Source organism: Chlorocebus sabaeus, chromosome 20 (assembly GCF_047675955.1).
Source record: "Chlorocebus sabaeus isolate Y175 chromosome 20, mChlSab1.0.hap1, whole genome shotgun sequence".
NCBI lineage: Eukaryota > Metazoa > Chordata > Mammalia > Primates > Cercopithecidae > Chlorocebus > Chlorocebus sabaeus.
The window spans coordinates 114,563,776-114,585,804 of NC_132923.1; the positions used below are offsets into that span (position 1 = coordinate 114,563,776).

A 22,029-nucleotide genomic window follows, 5' to 3' on the forward strand; every position below is an offset into this window, starting at 1 on the left:
ATAATAACGAATGTAAGTTTAAGATAATTACTGCATCTATTTTTTAAAAGGTTTACAAACTCTTGTGTCCTTGAACGAAAATGCCAGTCCTTACTTCTAATAGTAGGGATGTGGGTGACTACTGGAAGAGAGCTCTTCCTATTTTCTAGGAAGCCTGACAGCCATCTCTAGTGGGGGCAAAACCCCTCCAGAGGTCAGGTAACTTACCTGCCCGGAAGAAAGCATCGGCACCAGGCTCCCTTCGTATTTCCTCCATGAGCAGGTCCAATGGGCAGGTCTTTGTCTCCTGAACCACCAGCAGCAGTTGCCAAACGGCTGTGGCAGAGAGAGTCTGCTTTTCTAGAACTGCTGATATCAGGGAATTGAAACCACCTGAACCAGAGTCACGTTTCACAAGCTTCTCCATGACCTTCAAGATGTAACACAAATGCTCACGTAAAAGACTCTCCAGCCACTGGCCCAGCTGCAGAGCTGCAAGTCTAGGTATTGGGTTACAATGAACATGTTTGGGGAAGGAGTTTTTCAACATCCTCACCTCTCTCAATCTGAGAGATTTCTTATACATGTCAAGGTTCTTCATTTGTCCTTTTGAATGCCTTTCCTTACCACCACAGAAATTAGAACTATTCTATTTGTTACTCCACCTTAGAAACTGAGTTACCTTCTATTTCTCCTCCACTTAGCAATTCTCAACATGGCTACATATGTAATATTTACAGAAAATATAAATGTATGTATGGGTGTTCATATTTTTTCCTTCCTTCTCATTTTACCCTCCCCTCCCTCTGTTTCTCTCCCTCTCTTACCTCTCTTTCTCCAGGGGCTAAACTTGTCATGTGTGAGATCATCTTTAATAAAATCTGGTTGTCTGTGAAAATCTCAGAGAGGTTTTCGTGATAGCGTCTCAATAGCTCAGTCCCATAATCATCAGGGCTTGGTTGGACTGTAAGGATATTAGCAAAACAATAATGTTTGATGCAACAAAACCTTCTACAGAAGACTCCAGGATACTACCAATGAAGAAAGGAAGACAGCAATCAGCACAACAGCTCAGTGTCCTCTGCAGAGCCCTGGCTTGGGGCCTCATATGTTCAGAGCTCTTCTGCCTACCCTTAATCGCTTGGTGCTTCAGGGTCATAAAGCCATTAACACTTTGAAAGTCAGTGCCTGGTGGTAGGAGCCAGCAATTGCTCACCAGGGGGGTAATTAGAAGGCTGTACTTGTAAGAGACTCAGATGCGCAGATTCAACGGGGGGTGCTTGTCAAGCCTGAGGTAGAGGATCCGTGTGGAGATCCTAAAGATAAGCACGAATCAAGGCTGTGTGTGTGAAGCTGACCCGTGGTTTTTCTACTTAGGTGCCCTTTGGGCCAATTTGTTAGGTTCTCTAAGAGGTCATATTTACTTGAAAGTTAAGAAACATTGAAACGATCAGGCATTTCTCTTAGCTTTGCAGATATTTAAAAATGTACTCTCTTCTTTAGCTCAGTAACTCCACTTCTGGAAATCCAACCTTAAGAAATTATCTGAAGGTCTTTGTCTATGTACAGAGGCAACTGTCAAAGCATAATCTGTGCTGATGATGACAGTGAAGATAACAACTAATATTTACTGAGTGCCCATGTGCCGGGCACTGTGCTAAATGTTTAACATGTATTATACTAGCCACACAAAAACGAATGTGACAGGTACCACTCTTACCCCATTTCACACAGCAAATGAGATTCAGAAAGGTTAAGTCACTTGCTCAGGGTATTACAGCCACAGAATGGTGAGGTGAGGCTGCAGTCCCAGGTAGTCCTGACACTAACGCCTACAGTCCTAACCATTACACTACATGTGCTCTGAAATAAGGACATGAATAATACACCATACACGTCCTTATGATGGAAAACTACACAGCCTTCAACAGCTAGGATTGTGGGGAGTTTTTCTGAACTGTGGAAAAGAATACTGCTGTAACGTTACATGGGGGAACCATAAAATTATACAATATGATAGTATCTTAATATTATAAAAATGATAGATAAAATATGTCAAGGTGTTAATATAGGCATACTTGAGTGGTAGAATTTTAAATGGTTTTCTACCTTATATTTGGAATTATCCAAGTTTGTATAAGTACATACTACTTTTATAGGCTAGGGACACATATCCTTTTTCTGAAAACCATCTGAGTCCTAAATGCTCTGGGACAGGGAAGAGTTGGCTTAAATTGGATTGTCTTTCTAAGGCATAGGATATGGACTCATTTCCCCAAGCTGAACAGACACCAGAGTAGTGAGTTCTGGGGACTGCTGGAAGCAGACAGCACTCTAGCAGAAAAGGGGCGATCGAGATTTGAGGCTTTGCTGCTCCTATTTGTGAATATGGTTGACAGTGTGCTGAGCCTTATGAGCACATTTGCTCCTGTGGCTCTCACAGGTGATCCTGGACAGCCCTGGGAGAGCCACATGTTAATAAGTCCTGAGCCACAGGAACACCATGAGGAAGCTTAACCGAGAAGAGTCACTCTCAGATTTCAGATCTTAACTCCAGAGAGATCGAGAATTACTGATTTATGACAGCTAGTTTCTATACTGCAATGACATTTCTTAACATTATCTTATCTCCCCAGCATGGAGCCAAAAGGGTGTTTCAAGCTATAATTTTCTGGAAGAGTGGTTCCAGTCCAGAGAGTCAACAATTAACTAATACCTGTGGCGCTTGGCAAAGTGGCTAATTTCTGCAACTTCTCTAGCAGAAGGCTCAGGTTTGGGAAAGTCATCTTCACAGCCTGGAGGAGTTTTACCAAACTCTCAGCAGTCAGGGTCTTCTCTTCAGTCATTCTGTGCAACAAATTTTCTATTGTCTCCTTGGGTGTTCTGCCCTCACAGCAATTCAGAATCACCTGCAGTGCCAAGCAATCAACCAGACACCGGTTACTGGCAATTCAACGTTTATCTGACACACCACTGGAAAACCTAGCAAGATAGCATCACAAGATGCCCGACCTCCAAGTCCTCCTCTGTTGGTCTCCAGCATTATTTTTTTTTTCCATAGTTTCTTCCTTATTTTGTTTCAATAAAAATCTAAAATATTTTCCAAACAAATAACTGTGAAAATCTTTCTTTCTCAATTGCAGGTCTGTGTATATGCTCTGCCTCCAACAGCTTGCATTTTGTGGAAACACTCCTAAACCAGGTCTACATGATATAGCAAGTAGCCTGCCTCTAACCTGGTTCTTTAGATGTGGCTTGTTTGGACACTAAGATTGAGAAACACAGATTGACAATTAACATGGTTTAATGTTTTTTGGTCTTTTTTCAGTAAAGTTCATAATATTAGCATAGGTTATAATTTCATAGGTTGTAATTCCATTGTTTTACTTTACTTGCATAGTAATCTGAATACTCAGATAATCTGTACATTAGTCTGTGGACTCCAAAATATTAGATTTAAAGTGCCTTTCTGGATTATTTTTCTTGTGGATTCCTCATTATCCATTCCTCTCATTCTCAAGAGCCACACACATCAGCTCCAGTCATAATTCAGCAATTCCACTCCTTTGTCCTTCCTTGGTGTGCTAGAGGATTTTGAGTCAAAAGGGCACAGAACTCTAGCAAAAGGATGAAAATAAAACACGTGACAGATATTTTACAGATATTTTTATATTACAATAGAACTATTTCTTAATGGACTACGACATAATATGCATAGCTTAGCTCTTATGGAACTGATAAAGCAGGGGATTATTTCAATACATGTAATCTACAGATTCACAGGGACTGAATTTTGAGCTTTCCTTTGGGAAAATGTCAGCTCCTAGTCATGGTAGTATGCCAGAGGCTGCCATTATCAAATTAACTTCCATTTTAAAATGATGAATTTAGCTTTAAAACCAAATTGGTTTTATATATATGAAAGGAATATATACATAATAAATCAAGCTGTCATATTCTTTGTCAGCGCAGAATACAGTCATTCTCTTTCAGGTCTAATATATAGATTTCTACTAAATAAATCATAATTTAAAAATTAAGAGCTTGTATCTAAACACCATACTGATTTCAGAGCTAAATCTTGGTTCCTAAGCAATAATCTGATACATAAAGAGGCAGCCAGACACCGGTAAGAGTAAGCACAGGCTTTAAATCCAGACAGACCTAGTTCAAATTGCAGTTCTAATATTTATTGCCTGTGTGACCTTGGGCAAGTTATTTAATTCTTCAAGCCTTATTTTCCTCACTTGAAAAAGAAGATAAAACCAACTCTTGCACAGTTGTTACTGTAAAATGAAGGTGCTGTTTGTATGGCTTTGCCTAACTCCTAGGACATATGTGATCTTTAAGAAATGACTATGTTATTGATATGATTAGGGAGAAGTACTCATAGGGGTTAAGAGAGTATGTTTTGATTAGAAGTCTAGTTCTTATTACCAGCCCCAAACAGCTGTGTCTTTGGGTGAGCTGCTTCACCTCCCTGTGTTCTGTTTCTTCGTCTTTAAAATAAGGGTAATATCCATGATGTCATAAAGTTGCTATGAGGGCAAAACTCAGTAATGTTTAAAAAGTCCTCAGCACATTGCCTGGCACACAATAAGCAATAAATAAATGACAGCTATAGTAATTACCTTTTTTTTTCTGTTTCCAGTCCTTATGTAAATATGTTCCTGGTTACTGCTTCTTACAAAACCCAACATATTTATAAAGGCCATGGCATCCATTATTAGCATGGTTTCTAACCAGAAAAAAAGTTGGAAAAGGCCTGGGTTCACATTCCACACGATGTCAAAATACTGTGGCTATTCAATCAACATTCACCTCTCCACTCCCACTTTATAGTATGCTTCAACTTTCATGAGAAGGAATCACTTAATGAAGGTCTGGTGGAACCCCGATCTTAAGAAGTGTTTTTGTGATTTATAACTAATTTAAGCACTTCTGCTTCAGCTTTCTCTTTCAAGTAAACTGAAAGTGACAGAAGAAAATGACAGTGTGGTCTATCTTGCTGCAGAGAATGAGGCTGAGTTTGGACTCTATCTATAAATGCTGTTTTACCAAGATAATGAAACAGTTCAAAGGACACATTCAATCTAGCTAATAAGAAAAAGGTTTGAATGAGTAATCCAATGAAATCACTAAAGAGGGAATCAGGAACTTCTAGAGCTATAAGCAACTTACTTAAATTGAGTGTCTGAAATTACACTTAATTGGAAGACTAAGGAGAAAAGATAGAAGTTTAATCTTTGTATATTTTATTTCTCTAAGAAGTTCAAAGGACTTAAAATTTTAAAAACAAATCACAAAATGTAATTCTGAGATTAAAGGTTGTTCCCTTTGTGTGTGTGTGTTTGTGTGTGCGTGCATGCACACATGTGCAACATAAGATCACTGAGAAAAATAAAATTGAGGATCTAGTCGTCACTGTAAATTCAGGGCTTAGCCATTATACCAGTGGCTTCTAAACGTTTTCTCTCCTGAACACTTAAGTCACTTCCCACAGTTTTAGGAACTGATGCTACAAAAGTACTCTATCCCTATTCCTTCTTCCCAGATATAAAAGTATTTTTAGCACAAAGTTGAAATCAATAACACCAACAAACATAGTTATCTAGTTGCCTTGAGAAGTCATGCCAGCAGTTTTATGAGGATTTTAGCAGCTAGCTGGTGGGAGAGTAAATTGGTACAACCTTCCTGAAGGGCAATTTGGCAATACGTATCAAACACTTGAAAATTTTTATACTCTCGATTCCAAAATTCCACTTCTTAGAAAGTATAGTAAGGGAATAATTTCAGAGGTATGGAAAGATTTATGTGCAAGAATGTTTTTCACAACATCACTTATAATAGCAAAAAAAAAAAAAAAAAGGACACTAATGCCCAATGATAAAGAATTAATGAATTATGGAATGTCCATTAGATAGGATACAAAATCCATATTATAGGTATAGACATGTATTAAGATATTAGATAAAAAGTCAACCATATGTTCTGTATAACGCCATCCTGGGATGACTCAAATAAGAAAGAGGGGAACACGGCCGGATGCGGTGGCTCATGGCTATAATCCCAGCACTTTGGGAGGCCGAGGCGGGCGGATCACGAGGTCAAAAGATCGAGACCATCCTAGCTAACATGGTGAAACCCCGTCTCCACTAAAAATACAAAAAAATAGCTGGGCGTTGTGGTGGGCGCCTGTAGTCCCAGTTACTTGGGAGGCTGAGGCAGGAGAATGGCGTGAACCCGGGAGGCAGAGCTTACAGTGAGCCAAGATCGTGCCACTGCACTCCAGCCTGGGAGACAGAGCGAGACTCCGCCTCAGAAAAAAAAAAAAAAAAGAGGGGAACACATGCTTCAGCAGTTAGCAGTGTCACCTCTGAGTGGTGAAATGTGAATTTTTTTCTTTTTGATTGCTTTCCCCATTTTCTACATATTCCAAATGTCCAGTACATTTCTGTGAAGAGGAAAGGTGTCATAATAATTACAAAATTTCCTTAACATTTTAACTCGATACAGTTGTTTACAGTAAAAATTGATAGAGTCAGAGCAAGAATAGCATATATCCATCTGTCTATCTGTCCGTCCATCCATCCATCCGTCCATCTGTCCACCTGTCCACCCGTCCATCCATCCACCCACCCATCCACCCATCCATCCATCCATCCATCCATCCATCCACCCACCCACCCACCTATCCATTTTCCTTATGGCTCCACGTTCAAGGCCTTCAGCAAGCTACTGTGAGGAAAGCGACAGGATACGAAACAAGCACCTCAACTTCAAGGTGCTTACTATGCAGTATGTATTAAAATACTGCAAAGTATAAAATGCCATGTGCCACAAAAGAATTTTTTTTAAGTGCTATATGAATTCAGGAGGAGGGAGGAGACACTTGACACAGTTACCCTTTTCTCAGTGCCAGTCAGGAATTCCTCCTTGGCTGTTTCCAGGAACTCCATAATAGGTCTCAGCTGTGTTACACACTGAATCAGGTCCTCTTTGTGTTCTAGTAACAGAACAGACAAGGTCTTTCCCTCCTCTGTGCTCCCTGGGGGAGAAAGAGTTAGAGACACACAAGAGAAGCTAGTCAATTTGAAGAAAATGACAGCATGGTTTGTCAAGAGAGATCTAACAGAATAGTAAAGTGATTTTCAGCTTATTCTGAGCACCTGAATGCAGAATCTCTTTTACAGAGGAAAATACTTTATTATTCTGTTTAAACTCTATGAAAGGAAAAATGTTTCATTTATCTGTCGAAACACAAAGCTGCAGAGCCAGCCAGAGGTTAACTTCTGGTTGGCAAGGCCACTGCTTTGTACCTAACCCAAATGAGAGAAGCTTCAGCCTTAAAGTGCTGTCAGCGAACCAGTCCACCCTGGGTACTCAAGTCATTGATTTGGATGTGTGGCATTTTGAAGGGCAGGAGAACATTGATGATATTCTCCAACTTCAAGGTGTCAGACTAGTTAACTGTGGGATAGAAATGGAGTCTCAAATTTAGTTGGTGTATATTTAACATGCAGCTTCTGGAATTTACATGTGAAACTTATGTGAAAACCACTTAATAACTAAGCCACCAAAGAAACGTATCACTGGAACAAACTTTATAGCATCATCCCAAAATAAAACCCTGCCATTCCAATTCATAGGATCTTCTCCTACCTTTTGGCTGCACTGTGTCTACATCTTCTGGCTTCCTGTCTAACAGTGCTGTTTTCACTGCAGGATTAGAATCTTGGTACAGCCTCAACAGGGACACAACAGTCTGAACATCCAGGCTCCCCTCTCTTACTTTACCCAGGATTCTCTGGAATGCTGAATGTCCTCCTTCACCCTCGAGACATTTCACTACAGTCTATGGAACAAAAGTACCCAGAAAGATAGATTAGTGAACCACAAGAACCATCCACTCCCTGCATTTGGCAAACAAGGCCCTCAACAGTTTGATTCCTGCCAGCTTCTCCTGTAGCTCCTCATCCACTGCACTTTCTTCCCCAGTGGCAGTTCCAACAAGCCCCGTGGTCCCATGCTCCTACCCCTGTCTTCTGGAGGACTCCAATTCCACGACTCCATGCTCGAACCTTGCTCAGGGGTTACCTCTGCTGGGAGGCCTTTCCTGGCCACAGGCCCTACCTCCTCTTCACTGCTTTTAATTTGACATTTGTCATACTATATCATAATTATTACATTTTTTCTCCTACTAGACTTCTTGAAGACACGAATTATGCTGTTCTGTATCCTCTGTATCTTCAGCAAATAGCATAGCCTGGCACACAGTAGGGGCTCAGTGAATTTTTAATAAACTTAATGCACTTCTTACCTAATTATACCTTTCTGAATCTGGCATTTTAAGTATTTCATGGGCAAGGATGTCTGAATTTAAATCTAATGAACTGTCATTTTATTATTTGAGAATGCAATTAAAATCTCACAATTTAGGAAAAAAGAATACCTTAAATCATTTACATTATAAATGACAGACTATTTAAAAAGACATGAGCCTTATTAATTTTAGATATAGTCGGTAACAATTAAGGCTAACAATGTGTTGGCTTGTAGTTGCCAGCTGTAAGAACATATGACTCACATGTTAATTATGCCGTGTGAATGACTGCTTTCAGCCTGAAGGGGCTTCAGAGCTTCTTCCCCTAACCAGCGTTTATATAACGGGCCTTGCCTCTGGCTTTGTGCCACTTGACCTTTCGGTGGCATTTGGCAGTGCCTCTGTATCACAATTCTCTTCTGATTTCAGCAGCACTGAAGTATGTGGGATAAGAACTTGCCTTCCTGACCACTCCTTTTCAGCCTTTCCCACTGGTTCTTCTTCCAAATCCGTAACCATTAACAGCACCTAAGACTGGTCTCTCAATCTTCTATTTTTTTTCTCCTTTTATATGCTCCCTTTTGAAAAGCTCTCACATGTATCGCTTTAACTATCACCTTTATGCAAACCACTCTGAAAAGCAGCTCTAACCCTGCACTGTTTCAATCCAGAGCTGCCACACGGTTTCTGCTGGACACACCTTATCCTCCCTCCAGAGGTCTCAGGGGCGCATATAAAACTAAAGTCATCATCTTGACTCTTCTAGACCCTTCTAAGACATCAACAACCCCAGTGGCAAAATAAAATTAGTATTCCTTTCTTTGGTCTGACAGAACATCTCTCATGCAAAGGCGAGGAAGGTCAATTGGAAGGTAGGATTCATATTTCTATTTTAGCAGTAATTAATTTACTTGAAAAAATCTAGTAACCAAAACTGAATTTCGTGTGTACAGTCATATGTAGAGTCTTTATATTTCTACTTGACAAAGCTACCATCTACCTTTGATTTTTTTTTAGTGTCAAGATTATAAAATAGAAACATTTTCTCACCAGAGTCTTTAGAGAGCAAAAGGTTAGTTTTCTACATACACAGCCTCCCCGCCACACTAAAGGAGCTCATGAATACTGTACCAACACAGCAAAATTTAGCTAGACAGCTGTTATTACCAATTCTGGTAGTAAGTATACGTTTAAGATTTTTATTTAGAGAGATTTTATCTTTCTCCTCTCCTCCCAAGTAGAAATTATAAATGAGTTAAGACTTTGTGTTTCTTGGCTTTGCTTTAGCTTCCTAATCACAGGATGTCTGTATAAAAAAGCTACATTAAACTTTAAAAGTTTCCTGTGTTTTTCAGTCATCTCCAAAAGTACAGAGAAAACACAGTTTAATAATCCACATCAACATATCATTAGCGTAAGAAACTTCTGAGAACCTAAGGTAACTCATCTTGTATTTAAAAAATAATAAACAAGAAATGAAGATGTCAGTTGAATGCTTAATCCCCTTTGGCTAAATTAAATCAACTTTTCATGTTTTTGTTAGTTGGCTTGAAATCTCTCTAAAACGCCTTCTCACTGACAGCAATAGGGACCCCAAGGCAGGCAGCATCTAAAATAGATCCTAATGATACCTGACTCTGGATATTCATGGTACTGGATTGAACCTCATGACTTGCTTCTAAGGAGAATATGGTAAAAGTTACAGGATGCTACTTTTGAGGTCAGGCTAGTTTGACTTCCATCTTGCCTGTGTTTTCTCTCTCTGCCCTTGCTCTGTGAGATGCAAGCTGCCATGTTGTGAGCTGCCCTATGGAGACACCCAGGTGGCAAAGAACTGATGTCTCCAGCCAACAGTCAGGGAATAAGTTTGGAAGTGGATCTTCTGAAGCCTGCCAACAGCCATGAGAGTGGGCTTAGAAAAAGATACTCCCTGGGCTGAGCCTTGAGATGCAGCCCTGGCTGACACCTTGACTGCAGCCTGCGAGTGGCTGAGCCAGAGGATTCAGATGAGCTGTACCTGGATTCCCGACCCACAGGAACTGTGGTAATAAATGTTTGTTGTTTGAAGCTGCTAGACTTTAGAGCAATTTGTGATACAGCACTGGATAACTAATACAGAGCCACTTGCTGCTAATACCCTCAGTAAACATGTTTCTTCCTTTTTATTTTCCCTTTCCTTCCTGCCTGCCTTTTGTGCATCTCAATTAATACAGCATACAGCTATCTCATTCTAGCCTAGGCCAGGCTTTTTTTTTTTTTTCCCACCTGAAGCTCTCCGAATATCCCAAATCCACATCTCTCAGTATCCAATTTGTCTGGCATTATCATTTGAGCCAGTGGGGAAGAGAAGCTTTCATCAATGGTGGCATCTGATACGCTTCTCATTATCCTCTCTGCTGTCTCCCTCTTTGCAGAACTACTCAGCAGTGAAATTAAAACATTTGTTCACTTCATTGCTCAACAGTGATGCTAGGGCGGCCATCTGGGAAGAGAAGCAGGGGTGGGCTGATGAAAGGGCCAGGAGAGGGCAGTTAGCTGCATGGACAGCCCTGCTCTCTCTGCTCTTTCTTTCAGAACCTACTGGGGACCTACACCGGTGCCAGCACTACAGCAGTTACTCCATCAGCCCCCTAAAGCTGCCTAGGGCTCCACAGTGGAATAAGCAAGCAAGCCCTTTTCTGCAACAGTTTTTCTGCCTAAATAGAAGGGTATTAGGATATTAGGCTAGGCAGGGGTTCATCAATTACTATCATGTAACAGAACTCCAAAAGCTGACCAAAACACAGTTCTGCTGAAAGGGCTAAGTTCTTTAACCATACATTTGGAACTAACTCTTAATTCTCAGGGGTAAAGGTACTTCAATAAATTCATGTTAATGCATGGTCACAGAAGTAATCTAAGTACTTTACCTATGAGTGAAATGTAGGTAAATATATTTCAAGATGAGACCATTTCTTTTCCTCTATAAGTGAAAAACCATTTAATCTTTCCCTTAACTGAAGCCTTTTAACTGAGTTGACTTATTTACCCCAATTGTTTGCCTACTGCCTTCAGATCTGTTTGAGTTATACTATATTCTTGTTCACTCAGGCCTCCGTTGACTGTTGAGGGCTGGGTGATGGCAATAATGATAGAGACTATAATCGCTCCACATCATCCCGGACACCGTGCCATCTACCTTCCTCCTCACACCAGGCCTGGGAGACGTTACTACTACTATTTTAGATGAACTTCAAGGAGGTTAAGTAACTTGCCTAAGGTCACAGGTCTAGTAAGTAGAGTAGCTGGCACCCCTTTCACCTAGTTCTACCTCCCGGATTTAAGCACAATCGAATCTATTTACACTGGGTTCTATTAGACTTACCAGATTCAATACCGCTTTGAACACTGGGTAGTATGTAGACAATCTGTATCACTTTTCTTGGTCTCAATGAATAGACTGGTATATAGTAGGTGCTCAATAAATGTTTAAATAAAATTCCCTTGCCATAAAACCATTAGCCCTTCTATCCATGGCTGCATATCTTAGGCTTAATCATTAACAGAAAGGAAATTTGGAAAAACAACAACTTATTTTCACCTTTCATAGACCTGTAAAATGAATCTCATTAACTCACTCTCAAGAGGGCTACCCAACCCTTCAGTGAACAGAGCCCTCCAAACACAGATCTGCACTTGACAAACCTCCACAGCAGCGACACGGCTGAAAACACCAGATTCACATAGGAGAAGAGACGTGTTTGCCTTTGAAATAAAGTTGAAGGAGAAAAAAATGCTACTAGGTCTTCAGCTTTGGGAGTCTTCTAGATTTTTAGGTGAAGAGTCGATCAAAAAGCACAGAAATCAATAGTAGAAAAAGCTATCTCCTTATTTTAGTTGAAGACCCACTTTGCTGTATACACAATTAATTAAAAGCAGAGACATGGCTAGGAATAAAGAAGGAAGACAATTCCAGCCTTCATCTTTCTCCCATGCTGGATGCTTCCTACCCTCGACAATCAGGCTCCAAGTTCTTCAGCATTTGGATTCTTGGACTCACACTGGTGCTTTGCCAAGGGATCTCCGGCCTCTGGCAAAAGACTGAAGGCTGCACTGCCGGTTTCCCTACTTTTAAGGTTTGGGGACTTGGACTGATCCACCACTGGCTTCCTTGCTCCTCAAGGCGCAGACGGCCTATCGTGGGACTTTACCTTGTGACTGTGTGCCACCTACCACGGCTTTGGCCACTTTCTGTTGGATTGCACCTGAAGTTAGAGCAGCTGCTGCCATTTCTGTCACCATGAGGGCAAGCCTTTCTGAAAGTGGAGGCCACAAAGAGGACGCATTGCTGAGATGGGGAGAAAGAACCCAGGTCCTGATGATGGTGTTGCCATACCTGTACCCAGCCATGGCCAGAGCTATCTCTCCTTTCACACTATGAAGTCACAGGAGCCAACAAGTTAACTTTGCATAAGCCAGTTTGGACCAGTAGATTGCACACAGAAGGCGCTCAAAGGAATCCTAGAAGCCCGGCGCTGGAAAGGGTCCCCAGTTCAGCTGGTCTGATGCTCCCTGCGGTACGTGAATGTGTTTACAGCGTCTCCCTACAACTCTCTCTGATATTCCTATGTCTACCCTAATTCAGTTGTTTTAGTATCAACGTGGTGCCTCCCAGGCAACGTGGTGTCCTGGATGAGAATGGGATCTCTGATGCCTCCATGCTTCTGAGCACTGCCTGGTCTGCAGGGACCATGGGTGGTGTCTGAATCCCCAGTGAAATTCCCTGAGCCTCACAGTCCCAATGGGGCTTGTCTGTCACTGAAGTGCAAGCCACGCTCAATCCCTGGTGATGCTGAGTGCCGTTAATGGACACGTGATGCCAGCTAAATAAAAACAATTTTCAACCTCCAGAAAGTATCCCAGCCACTCATAAAATCATCCACTGTGTCTTACTGTATGCAAGTCTTGTTAGCTCCACGCTGTTCTCAATCTGTAGCATCTCTGCTGCCTGCATGTCGGGAGGCAGACACATGTCAGAAAATACAGATGAGAGAACTGGAAAACGCCAGTGCCAGCGCCTGTCCAACCCCTACCTTGCCTTTGTTTTTACCCACATGAAAACTGGCACAGAGAGGCAAAACAACTTGCCTAAAGCCACAGAGCAAATAAGTGGCAGTGTCAAAACTTGTTAATGCTAAGGTCCAGAAGAGTTAAATAAATGATTTCTAAAACATTAAAAAAAAAAAAAAAAAAAAGGCTGGGCATGGTGGCTCATGCCTGTAATCCCAGCACTTTGGGAGGCTAAGGCGGGTGGATCACCTGAGGTCAGGAGTTCGTGACCAGCCTGAACAATATGGTGAAACCCTGTCTTTACTAAAAATACAAAAATTAGCCAGGCGTGGTGGCGCGTGCCTGCAGCCCCAGCTACTCAGGAGGCTGAGGCAGGAGAATCACTTGAACCCGGGAGGGCGAGGCTGCAGTGAGCTGAGATTGCACCACTACACTCCAGCCTGGGCAACAAAGCAAGATTCGGTCTCAAAAACAAACAAACAAAAAAACAAAAAACAAAAAACAAAAACCTAGCATAAAAACTGAAAAACAGTGTGAGTCTGGCTCTAAATAAAAGTTTTACTCAGCTTAGCCAAAGGTCAGAAGTGACCTCTTAGGTCACTATCTGCTTTTCTCATGGGTAAGGGATATTACACTGATATAAAGACACGCAGAAGACATGTTCCCACTCCAGCACCCAAGAGATTTCTCTTTAATAAGTTTTGGCTTTGGTTTCTCACAATTCAAGTAGCCCAGCTTCTTCTCGTGTTGCTGCAATCACTGCTCAGGGAATGGCTTTGCCACCTTTCATCATTGATCTCAGGAAATAAAACAATCGGGACACTAGTTCACGGTGTCCTCCCTAAACTCAATCCTGCCCAGGTGCACACCTCACAGCTGTGTTTCAGAAATGGAATGACACATCCAGGAGTAGACTATTTTTAATGTTAAGCTGTTCTCAAGTTATGATTAACCAAACAACGACCAATCACAGGACACCACTCAAAGCTCTTGGGGAGCTAAAAATGTACAAACAGAAAAACAAAATACCCCAAACAAACTGTAAAATTGTACGGAAATGTGAAACAATGTTGTTCTAAGTGAACAGCTCTTAAATGCGCTCATTGCTGAAGCCTTATGGTGAAATCTGTAATTTGGCGACTCTTGTACATACTTCCCCCAAAATAACCACACATGTGGCAGGATTTCTCTGCTGTCAAGATACTCTTTAAGGACAGGGATCAAGTCTTATTGAAGTTTCTCTGCCTAGCAAGTGGCTCAGTCTGGCACATATCAGTTGCTCAGTAAACATCTGCTAAATCAAAGGGTAAGCAAATGAGGAAAATGGGTATTCGGTGGCCTCTCATACCACTGAAAGGTGCCAGCACAGACATTATGACATCTGCCATCACACACTAAGAGTTTTGCAAGCCATTCACTTCTCCAGCTATGCTTCTCAAAATGTAGTCTACAGGTTCCAAAACAGCAACCCATGGGGAGCCTGTTAAAGATGTAGATTCCCAAGTTCTACCACAACCTAAGAATCAGACACTATGGAAATGAGTTCTGGAGGTGCTTTGTAACAAGCACCTGAGATGATTTTTCTATACATTGCTAGACTGATTACTTCATTCTAGACACTACCCCTACAGTACAGGAAGCTACTTCCTCTACAGACTGTTCTAGAAAGTGATTGCTTCAGACCAGACACTGCCCTTGAAGTTTAAGAAGCTACTTCCAAGTGGATGGTGGTACCTATCTGAAAGCATGCCTTACAAATTAAGCTTAAAGTAACAGCAAACCGGCCGGGTGCGGTGGCTCAAGCCTGTAATCCCAGCACTTTGGGAGGCCGAGACGGGCGGATCACGAGGTCAGGAGATTGAGACCATCCTGGCTAACACAGTGAAACCCCGTCTCTACAAAAATACAAAAAACTAGCCGGGCGAGGTGGCGGCGCCTGTAGTCCCAGCTACTTGGGAGGCTGAGGCAGGAGAATGGCGTAAACCCGGGAGGTGGAGCTTGCAGTGAGCTGAGATCGCGCCACTGCACTCCAGCCTGGGTGACAGAGCGAGACTCCGTCTCAAAAAAAAAAAAAAAAAAAACAGTAACAGCAAACCATCTCATGTGTCAGAGTAAACGGCCATGGCACCAGGATATTATAAGGCATTCAGTGAAAAGGGGGTTTCAAGGTCTATTAGGTCTAAACTACTGAGTTAATGTATAAACAAACAATAGCAGTTGTTCCCTATTGATCTCCTACCGAGTGTCTGGCATTTTACTATGAACTTTATTTAAATAATCATAATTCACAAGGACCCCATGATGTAGGCGATAGTATCCCCATTTTACAAACAAGGACACTGAGGCTTATAAAGATGAAGCTGCCTAAAGTCACAATGCTAGTAAATAGTAGAGCTGGATAAATGAATTGTATATCCACACAATGCACATGACTCAGCAATAAGAAGGAATGAACACACAACAGTAGGGGTGTATCTCTGTAGAGTTCACAGAAAAAGGAAAAAGGGGGAAAAAAAAAAAAAACCATGGATGAATCTCAAGATACTTACGCTGAATGAAAGTCAGACAAAAAATACATACCATATGATTCTATTTATACAATACTCTAGAAAATACAAACTTATGTACAGTGACCAAAAGCAGACCAGCAGTTACCTGGGATGTGGGTAAGTGGAAGGGGCAGGAGAGAGAGAGTACACATGGACACGAAGAAACTTTTGGGGGTGATGGAGATGTTTACCATCTTGACTGTGGTGATGGTTTCAGGGCATATACCAAAACTAATCACACTGTACAGTATACCTATGTACAGGTTACTGCATGCCAGTCATAGCTCAATAAGGCTGTCTGAAACAAACTATGAGAGAGAGAGACAGAAGTAGAGGCCCAAGTACAAAGCAGCATCTCCCTAACTCTGTTTAATCTTATGTTCTTAAAGTATCTGTTCCCTTTTTCTTTCTGAAGTTCAAAGATTTATTACGGACTTAACAGAATGGGCTTTAAAAACAGCCACCAAGTGATTTGCAGAGCTCCTACTCTGACCTCTAAAACTGAGGAAGAAATAATATAAGCCTATAATGATCACGAATAGCAAATCAGTGTTCATTTAAAGGACCATTAATGATATTGCCATCAAAAAATTAGAACAAGAAATGGAAAAAAAGAAAGAAATGTTGAACGAATGCATGTATAACAGACATTTCTTGACCACCTGTTATATGCCACATACTTTTAGGTACCAATGTTAAAAAAAAATGCATAAGACACAGTTCACCTAAGTATAAAGGTGACACTAATAACTTGAGTATTGCTGATCTAAGGAATAACGTTACTCCTCTGTAGCCAAAGTTAAGTGGAGAGGAAGCCTTAAGAGAAAATGAAGAGGTGTGTCTAGAAGCTATCAAGGTAACAAACTAATGACAAAAAATGATGGATTGAACAGTTAAGAGAACATGCAAGTGCAAAAATATAAAACCATAATGTCCTTCAGCATAATCAGTACAAAGAGTACCAAGGATTTATGACTTGAAACCTCCCAAAGAGAGTCATCAGGGTTAGCCCAGCCTTGTAACTAGCTTGTCTCCCAAGAAAACAATGTATAGCCAACTGTCAATTAACACAGCTAAAATAAATACTAGACCTTGAATTTGTTTTTTAAAAAAGTAACTTGCTATGAATCAGGAAAACATTTAATTATTAGAAGGCATGTATTACTTGGATTAATACAAAATTGCCTACAGCAACACGGGAGGACCGACCCACACTACCCCCTACCAATCAGAGGAGCAAGCCTGCTGGGACAGTGGCCTCTTGCTCTGCCAGCGGCCTCTCAGAATGGGGAAGCAGGGCTGGGAGAAAAGGGAAATAAATGGAATTCTAAATTGGTTGTGGAGCCGAATCCTGCAGGGTCAGGTGTGAAGAATCAAGTATTGAGAGATCACACAGGTGGGAAAGCGTCTCAACTGAGTTACTTAAAAAAGAGGTCAGCTAAGAAAGCATGATAGCCATTTGGCAGTTTTCTGTCAGGTGATTCCTAAACACTTATACATATATGCATCACTTTTACCCTGTTGGGAGGCAGTATAACTCAGTGTGTAAGGGAGCAGCTCTAAAGTCAGAATGCTGAGGTTTCAATTCTGGCTCAGGGTCATATGAGCTCTGTGACCTTCTCCAAATTACACCACCTCTTTGAGACAGTTTTCTCATGTATAAAACAGGACTTAACAATAATACCAACACTGATGATTTTTGTGAAAATTAAATGTGATAACACATATGCCAAGCTTAATACAGGAAGCGTTCAATAAATGTTTACCATTACTGTTTTTATGTCTGAAAATGGCCAGTTATTCCTAAATATTGGATGTATTTTACCAATAATTCATATATATAAAGTCCTTTTTGTCCATATTTTGAGTATCTGTTGTTTTGTTTTAATTTGAATTGTTTAAGTCTCAGGTTTGGGGTTATATATGGCTACTTTCTTAAATTTATCTGTGATTAATCAGGAGGAAATGGTATGATCAGTTAAGTATCCTGGATCAAAACTGGTTAGAAGCTAGGATTCTCCTGGTGATCAAAATGTAACTTCATTTTGAAAGTATCTTGCCTGAGTACTTTTGCGAGACTGCCCTTCAGGGAATAAATTTTTAAAAATTAAAGTTTCAAAACATTGAAACCCTGGGCTATTTCCACTCCATATGGAAAGTTAGTAAGTTATCCTGAGAACACTAAACTAGCAAACAAGTACAAAAGTCAGAGGTACCTACCTCCTTCTGTGGACCTTTAATTTCTGAACACACTTCTAGTTTTTTAAAAACATCCTGGGTAACCATGAGTGCATCTGAGAAGACACCTTCATTTTCTAGAAGAAAATTCAGCTGGTAATGTTTCCTTTCACATGCTAAATGTGGAACAAAATAAAACAAATCAGAAATTCACTACTTGAAATAAATTTTTACAAGTTTCAGCTGTCTGAGCATCTTCAGGTCATATACTGCACCTAACTGATCTCTATCTAGCACATTAGTTATGAATAACAGACAACAGTATCTCTCACAGCTTCCTCCTCTGTGCTGGCCTCAGCCTGATTAAAATAGCAGATAATCAGCAGGGCGTGGTGGCTCATGCCTATAATCCTAGCACTTTGGGAGGCTGAGGCGGGTGGATCACGAGGTCAGGAGTTTGAGACCAGCCTGGCCAACATGGTGAAATCCCATCTCTACTAAAAATACAAAAAATTAGCTAGGCGTGGTGGTGCATGCCTGTAATCCTAGCTACTTGGGAGGATGAAGCAGGAAAATCGCTTGAACCTGGGAGGCGGAGGTTGCAGTGAGCTGAGATCACGTCACTGCACTTCAGCCTGGGCAACAGAGCAAGACACCGTCTCAAGAGAAAACAAAACAAAATAAAAAAAGCAGATAATTATTGAAATGGTACATCATTATTCCAATACTGCTTTTCTGCTCTGTAGTTCATGTTTGGACTTTCAATGTTCAAAAACACAGACACTTTTAAAAGAAGAATGGCCCAGAATGGTATTGCACTGAATATTGGTTTTCTACCTAACAGTGGTCTCTGATAAATTTATTAATGAAACATTAAAACTGATAAAGATCATTAAAAACAGAAGGATGGACTATAAGACAATGACTGTTACCTGGTTCTGTGCTTGTCTCCTTTGCCTCACTAAAGGTTTGCACAACAGGGGAGGGGGAACAACCTTCAGCTGTGTTAGGAGTCTCCACTGGGGTTTCTGCATTGCTCCGGCTCTCCTGGGCCGTGGGAGAATTCACACCCATCTCTTGTGAAACTGCAAGGACTGCTTCCTCAGTCTCAGCTTTCACAGGGCCCCCTGGAGCGGCAGAGAGCTCTGGGGAAGAATGAGGCTCTCCAGCACCTTCGGATGAAAGGATTTCTACTTGAGGCTTCTCTGGTTCCTTTCTGGATGTCTCTGAGGATGGCGCAGAGACATCCCTTACCACCTGACCCTGAACAGAGCAGTTTACAAGGCTGGTCAGAAGATTTTTGCAGCTAACAGCCACATCAAACATCTGTAGACTGTCTGCTAAGGAGATGATTTTGGAGAAGTTGTGCTTGCCCACAGGTAGTTTGCCCGTGTACATCATTTCCAACAAGAGCGCAAACTCCTCAGGGCTCACCACAGATGCATCGATGGAGATGGTATCTGTGTTATCCAGCAGGGTTTTGAACAGGAGGCTGGCAGCAGCCAGGACAAGCTTGTGAGCCCTGAAGTAAATGGTACCAATGGAGATGGTGCAATCACAGAACTGCTGCTCCTTGCACAGAGTGTAGAGCTGCTGCAGCAGCTGCCGGCTGTAGTTGGGGAGCTCCATTGCATCAACTCTGCCCCAAGAACTCCTCTTCCTCTCCTCTCCTAGAGTCGGCTTCGAGGGGACAGGCCCTAGAGAAAATACCCACAAAATACCAGGTTAAAACTTCAAAAAACCATAGAGAAAGAAAGGCCTTGAATGAAATGCTAAATGAACAGAAAGGCATTTCACTCATTCATTCAACAAATGTTGCTTAATAGGGATGGACAGTATGCCAGGTATACTAAATCAATAATGATCATTATGTGTTTAAACTTATGAAAGAGACTGCGCATAATTCTTTGTATGGACGATCTCATTTGATTCTCACAATGACTCAGTGGAAAAGATATTATTTCCTCCCCATTTTACAGATGAGATTGGAGCTTTGAAGGACCCAGAGAATCACCCTAAGGAAAAACAGCCATCTCACTGACTTCAAAGCTCTAACTACACTACCATTCCTGCTCCCAAAGAGCTCTCAGCCACCTAGAGGAGATAAATATGTAGATGGAGACTTATAATACAATGTCCTTGGCTTATTCAGTCTAGCCCTAACAATGGACAGAGGTCATCATTCTCTTCCTCTGAAAACATATTTTTCACTTGGTTCTCCTTCTCACTCACTAGCCATGCCTTCCCAGACTCCTTGGTTGGGTCCTCTGTGTCAGTGCAGCCTTTAAAGCTTGGAGTGCTCGAGGACCCAGTCATGCCACCTCTTACCTTCCCTCTCTTCTGATTCCATAGCTTTGAAATGTCATCTAAATGCTGACAGCTTTCAGATTTATGTCTCTGGCTCAGACTGTTCCTCTGAACTCCTGATGTAGACCTCCAACTACCTACTCAACATCTCCAATTGGAACCTGGTTTCTGAAATGTAACATATCCAAAACTCTCCTGCCACTTTCCCACCTCACAGCAATTCTGTCCTCCTCGTTCTTCAGACTAAAACCAAGTCATCCTTGACTTCTGCTTTTTCTCATATGCTATATCCAATCCTTTATAAATCCTGTTGGCTCTACCTTCAAAACATATCCAAACTCCAACCGCTAATTTCCTTCACTGGCTCCTCTCTAGTCAGTCCAAGCTGCCATCATCTCTTACCTAGATTACTGCAGCAACCTCCTAATTAGCCTCCATCCTCCCCTACTGCTACCTACCTCATCCTATCTTCGACCCAGTAGGCAGAGCAACCTACTCAACACACAGCCAGATCTTGCTGCTTCTTTGCACAAAAAGTCTTAAATGGCTTCCAGTCTTGGAGTAAAAGTCAAAGTTCTTACAATGGCCTAGCAAGCCTTTAATCATAATCTGGCTGTCATCGGCTCCTAACCTCATCTTCTACCACTCACTCTCCCCCTCACCCGTTCTGCTCTGACAACTCCGCCTTCCTTGCTGACCTGGGAATATACTAAGCATGCTCTACGTTCTCTGCCTCAGGGCCGAGCATGCTTAGTATATCTGTGCATGGCTGGCTGGTTTATTTCTACCAACCCTTTGCTCAGAGGCCATGTTAGCAGTAAGGCCTTCTTCCCTGACCATGTTTTTTCAACAAGCAACCTCCCCTCCAACCTCAGAACATCCCGCTCCTTCGTCTGCTTTGTTTTTCATCATAGCACTTATCGCCTACTGACATACTATATTTTTATTTGTTATTATCTATCGTCCTTCACTAGAATATAAGCTCCATTAGGGTAGGAACTTAATTTTATCATCTGCTGTATCCCAATGCTTAAAATTCTGCTTAACACAAATACTGTTGATAAGTTGGTAGAATGAATAAATAACTAAAAGGAAACATAATGATGGATTTGTACACAGAAACACAGTTTGGGGGATAGGGGAGTACAGGAGTTAGAGTAAAGCTTTGAGGGAATAACAGCTGACCTGTGTATTAAAAGATACGGACACACAGATGAGGTAAAAAGAATGGGAGGAAAAGGCAATCCTGGCAGGGATGCCTGCATGAGGCACACAGATAAGAAAACATCCCGTAGTGGCAGGCAGGAGGATTAGGAGCTGAGATTATTACTGGAACATAAAGCAGGGAATAGGAGTGTTAAGAGATGAATCTGGAGAGGCAGGCAGGGGTGTTGGCCACAGAGGGATATATAGGCCATGATTACGAGCTTGGATTTTATCCTAAAAGCAATGGACAGCCATTGAGGTGTTTGAAAGGCTTTAAGCAGCAAAGTCATGTGGTCAGATATGCATTTTAAATATACCACTTAAGTAACATGTGTACAGAATTTGAGGGGGATAATGCTGGACACGGGCTCTATTATTGCAGGAGATCAGGAGAAAATCAATGAGGGCTTCAAGCAGGAGAACTGGTAATAGCAGAGA

The 22,029-nt window shown here is 41.5% G+C and overlaps 1 protein-coding gene across 9 annotated transcripts in view; it reads right to left on the reverse strand.

The window, feature by feature from the left end:
- ZBTB40 (zinc finger and BTB domain containing 40) overlaps positions 1-22,029 on the reverse strand; it is a 77,873-nt gene that overhangs the window by 19,464 nt on the left and 36,380 nt on the right. For all 9 annotated transcript variants that reach the window (XM_007980113.3, XM_038002103.2, XM_038002150.2 and 6 more), the window contains 7 exons: positions 19,011-19,775; positions 18,121-18,254; positions 7,642-7,834; positions 6,885-7,027; positions 2,696-2,888; positions 807-943; positions 208-409 (listed from right to left, as the gene is read on the reverse strand). In XM_007980113.3, the coding sequence (XP_007978304.2) occupies positions 208-409; positions 807-943; positions 2,696-2,888; positions 6,885-7,027; positions 7,642-7,834; positions 18,121-18,254; positions 19,011-19,707 (1,699 nt within the window). In that variant the 5' untranslated portion in view covers positions 19,708-19,775. The remainder of the gene's footprint in view (positions 1-207; positions 410-806; positions 944-2,695; positions 2,889-6,884; positions 7,028-7,641; positions 7,835-18,120; positions 18,255-19,010; positions 19,776-22,029) is intronic.